This window comes from Opisthorchis viverrini, assembly GCF_000715545.1.
Source record: "Opisthorchis viverrini unplaced genomic scaffold opera_v5_143, whole genome shotgun sequence".
Lineage (NCBI taxonomy): Eukaryota > Metazoa > Platyhelminthes > Trematoda > Opisthorchiida > Opisthorchiidae > Opisthorchis > Opisthorchis viverrini.
The window spans coordinates 659,656-663,428 of NW_008751799.1; the positions used below are offsets into that span (position 1 = coordinate 659,656).

Sequence of the window (3,773 nt, forward strand, 5' to 3'; positions counted from 1 at the left end):
TTATCCTCACTGTGCCTGGTTGGAGACAATACAAGATATGGCTGCCAACCGATGTCAGTGGCGTTCTTGTTGTCAGTTTCTATCCAGATCGCCCGAGTGTGTGTCTGGAGGTATAGGCGCACCGAAATGATTGTGGTAAGCTAGCACTAAGTCTCTTCCCCGTCCAGCTTTACTCTTCTCTTTACAATAAGGCTTTCAACCAAAACATGGTTGCATGGCAGTGAAGCATCGGTGCTGATGAGGATGATGATGCTCTGGTTCCCAAATGCAAGGAAACTTACCATAGATGCATTTTCGTATCGTTCACATTTTGTTGAGTAGAGTAAAATTTGACAACTCAACTGGGGAAGTTGCGGGAGAATTCAGAGGATCTTTCCGCTCTATATTTGAGTTACCTTGCATAAGTCGTGTAGAACGTTTTGGTGGTAATTTTTGAACCAGTTATTACTTAGCAATCTGGCAAACGTCTACTGTGTCTGATGACGGGAATACAGCAATTGTGCATATTGTTTTCATAAATAAAGCATCGAACTTTTGAATCGATTTGATAGTATAAAACTCATGGCCTTAAAGTAACCATGTCTCTCAGAAATGTCAACAGGGTGGAGTACGAATATGTTCATAAGAACTCACATCAGTCAAAAGGTGAAATTGTTAGTTTGGATCTAAATAGTCCATTGCAAAAGTGATTTGAATGAGTGTAAAAAACAAATTGATCAGGGATAAAATGAAATAGTTGCCAGGAGGTTCCACACACAGAATGATCGCTAGGTCTTTCACTTGCGTTCCAATGGAGGATCGATAGTTTACCTTCTGGGCCACTATGTTTGCCCGACGAAGAATGGCAAAGTACAGATAAATTCCGCATATACGCAGAACGCCTGGATTAAAGAAATAAGAAGAGACATTCAGTGCAAATGAACTTACATCAGTTGAAAGTTTCATTGTGGCAACTGCATTCGCTGCATCGTACCAGGTTTTGTATGACTCTGTGCGAACAATCAGTTTATAGATGTCTTGTGAACATCTTTGCAAATGAAACATATCAAGGCCATTTACCAATAGTACTCGAAAGATAGACGCTTTGAATGCTATGGCCAGTTATGGTGGTTGTGGACGGCTATCCGGAATCCAATACGTAGCCTGGAAGTTCTTAAAATGGTGCACAACCATTTCTGTCCAGTGCCTTCTAGTTGACTGTTAAGATAAAGGACTATGTTGATGAAGCAGTCCAACACACCACTGAGGCATACTGAAAGTTTCGAACCCACGACGGCCTAACTAATAGTAGAAGGCTGAACAGTCCAGCCATGAACGGTTGATTCGTCGAAATCAGCATTTTCTATGAAAAGACTTTCATCATTTTGTTCAATGACTATGTGACATTTTAATATGACAATTCACTGGCATAGCTGAAGCATGCAGGACAGCAGGTCATCTGTTTGAAAATGCCCTAACAATCTGCGATACCGAGTCACGGCTCTCCTTAGCATTCTGTTCACTATGATTCAGACAAATGCAAGTAGTTTTGATTTTAGGGACCCAAAAGAATCCATCTGGAAGTCCTTATGATCTGAAGACGCTTCACAGTCGGCCGACACAAAGCATTCGTGCACCCGAAATTCAATTCACTCAAACTCTCGGTGTTGCCTACCCCAAAGTTCCAACATGGCACGTGTGATACTGTTGCACAGGAAACAAAAATGCAGTTTGAACTGTACCGAGCACATCAATGCAGTACATTTTATACACACCTACTCGTTGATTAGGGTAGACTCTTTAAGTTGAACCGAGTACCTCCACAAATAATTCGCTATACTGACTGATTCAAACACTGCAATGTTTATATATATATATATATATAATGATGCCTCTCGAGCTATATTAAGTTTTTTGTCAATGATTTGCATAGCTTCGCTTCACCTAAACTATATGCATGCACTGTCTCTTAAGAGAAGGGCTGAGGTGAAGATCTGTGCCAATTTGTAAAGAAAATGAGGGCAGAGCTTCGTTGCGAGATTGTTCGGAGTGCAAACTACATGATGCATCCCCCTATATGCATTTTCTACGATAACACACACACAATATGATGCACACACATAAGCATTGTAACGAAGGATTCCTCGTAACTCGTACGTGCACCTATTCGCAAGACGGGATTTGTGAAACGAACACACAAGAACCTCATAATACGGAAGAATAATCACACAGTGCTGATTTAAAGACTTACATAAGCAAAGCATTAGTCCTGTCATGCTAAACATCACTGTTGTGTCTCGTTTCTGTAGGCGGCGGCAAAAACTGCGGCGAATAACATCCATTGCAAGTATTATGATCATGCAGATTGGTTCCAGTGGCCAAGCACTCAGTTGCATCATCCAATAAGTTTTGATCTCCTCCCCTGGAACCGTCAAAATTGATAGTTGGACGGGGTGCAGCATAATTAGCTGGTAAATGCACCATGATCACTTCATGAAAACTTCGGTGAAATCGGACTTTTATTTTACCTCTCTTTGACTGGCATCTACCTAGACTAAACGCCACTCCTTAATTCTTTAAATGTAGCTCCATATATGCTTTGTGTGCATAGGTTTCCTGTTGCGATTAAGCCACAGTTTTAGTCTTCTCCACAGAGTCAACTAAGGATAGATGTTAGTTTAGCAAAACACACTCATTTGCAAACGAATTTAGTTTTGCGAGAAACTCACCTGGAACCCAGCTTAATCGCTCGTTTGTGATGTTTCCGGGCAACTGAATGTGCACAGACGAGATATTCAGCTGGGTTCCAGGCGAGTCCCTCACAACATCAGATTTGTTGGCAAATGAGTTTATTTCTCTAATTTGGTGCAATTCGGTTTCAAGTAGAACATAAGGTTGACGAAAACTAGGGGGCTGTGCCTACCTGATGGACCCCAAGAAGAGCGAAACCGGTGGTAGGCTGTCGGAGAATTTCAGCAACCCTATGAGTAGTGAAGATGTTGTTTTAGTTCAGGCACATTTGTCTCCTAAAATTAAACTATTCTGACGCTAGTAGCAAGTACCGCGATCAAAATCCAATATACCTCAATGAAATAACAGCAATTGAACAATAGCCTTGAGCGATAGTTTAGAGCGCGCTGGCCACACGTTGTCTAAAAACTGACCGAGTTTTCCTAGTGTTCAGAATGCTACATATTCGCGAAAAAAAGATAAATGTTATCTCAGTTTGTGGGAATAGTCTTACTTCCAATTAGTGCGCAGCTAACTAGTGCGCTTAATTAGCTGGTGTTAAATTTTGGAACAGGCTTCATAGTTCCGAGATTGGTGATATCAGCAAATTTCTGATTGACCATCAGCCCCATGTTTCCAAACCGGTACCGATCTACGAAAACGCGCCCTCAAAATAACTTTTATTTTATGTGGACTATTTCTTCAAGGCCTACCAGTAGAAGAAAATTAGTTAAGTAGCTCCTGTCGAGGATGACCTCCCTTTAGAGGGACTCCTTTTGGATAGGACGACTAAAACTCTGCATCTTGATATTGGCATCATCATCATCATTGTAGAAGAAATTAAGTAGCTCCTGTCGAGGATGACCTCCCTTTAGAGGGACTCCTTTTGGATAGGACGACTAAAACTCTGCATCTTGATATGATATTGATCATCATCATTATCAGCTGTAATAACCGCGTACTGGTCGCACACCGGTTGTAGCTGCCACAGTTTCGTTCACCGATGATTGGGGGGTAAGTAGCTGCGCATTGCACGCGCGAGCTGGTAAATTGGTGCATAAATC

At 41.6% G+C, this 3,773-nt stretch overlaps 1 protein-coding gene across 1 annotated transcript in view; it reads right to left on the bottom strand.

Moving 5' to 3' along the window:
* Positions 1 to 483: 483 nt before the first annotated feature.
* T265_06701 (hypothetical protein) overlaps positions 484 to 3,773 on the bottom strand; it is a gene marked incomplete at both ends in the record, with an annotated part of 7,093 nt that continues 3,803 nt past the window's right edge. Inside the window, 2 exons of the mRNA XM_009172035.1 lie at positions 484 to 881; positions 2,231 to 2,401. Of these exons, the coding sequence (XP_009170299.1) occupies positions 655 to 881; positions 2,231 to 2,401 (398 nt within the window). The remainder of the gene's footprint in view (positions 882 to 2,230; positions 2,402 to 3,773) is intronic.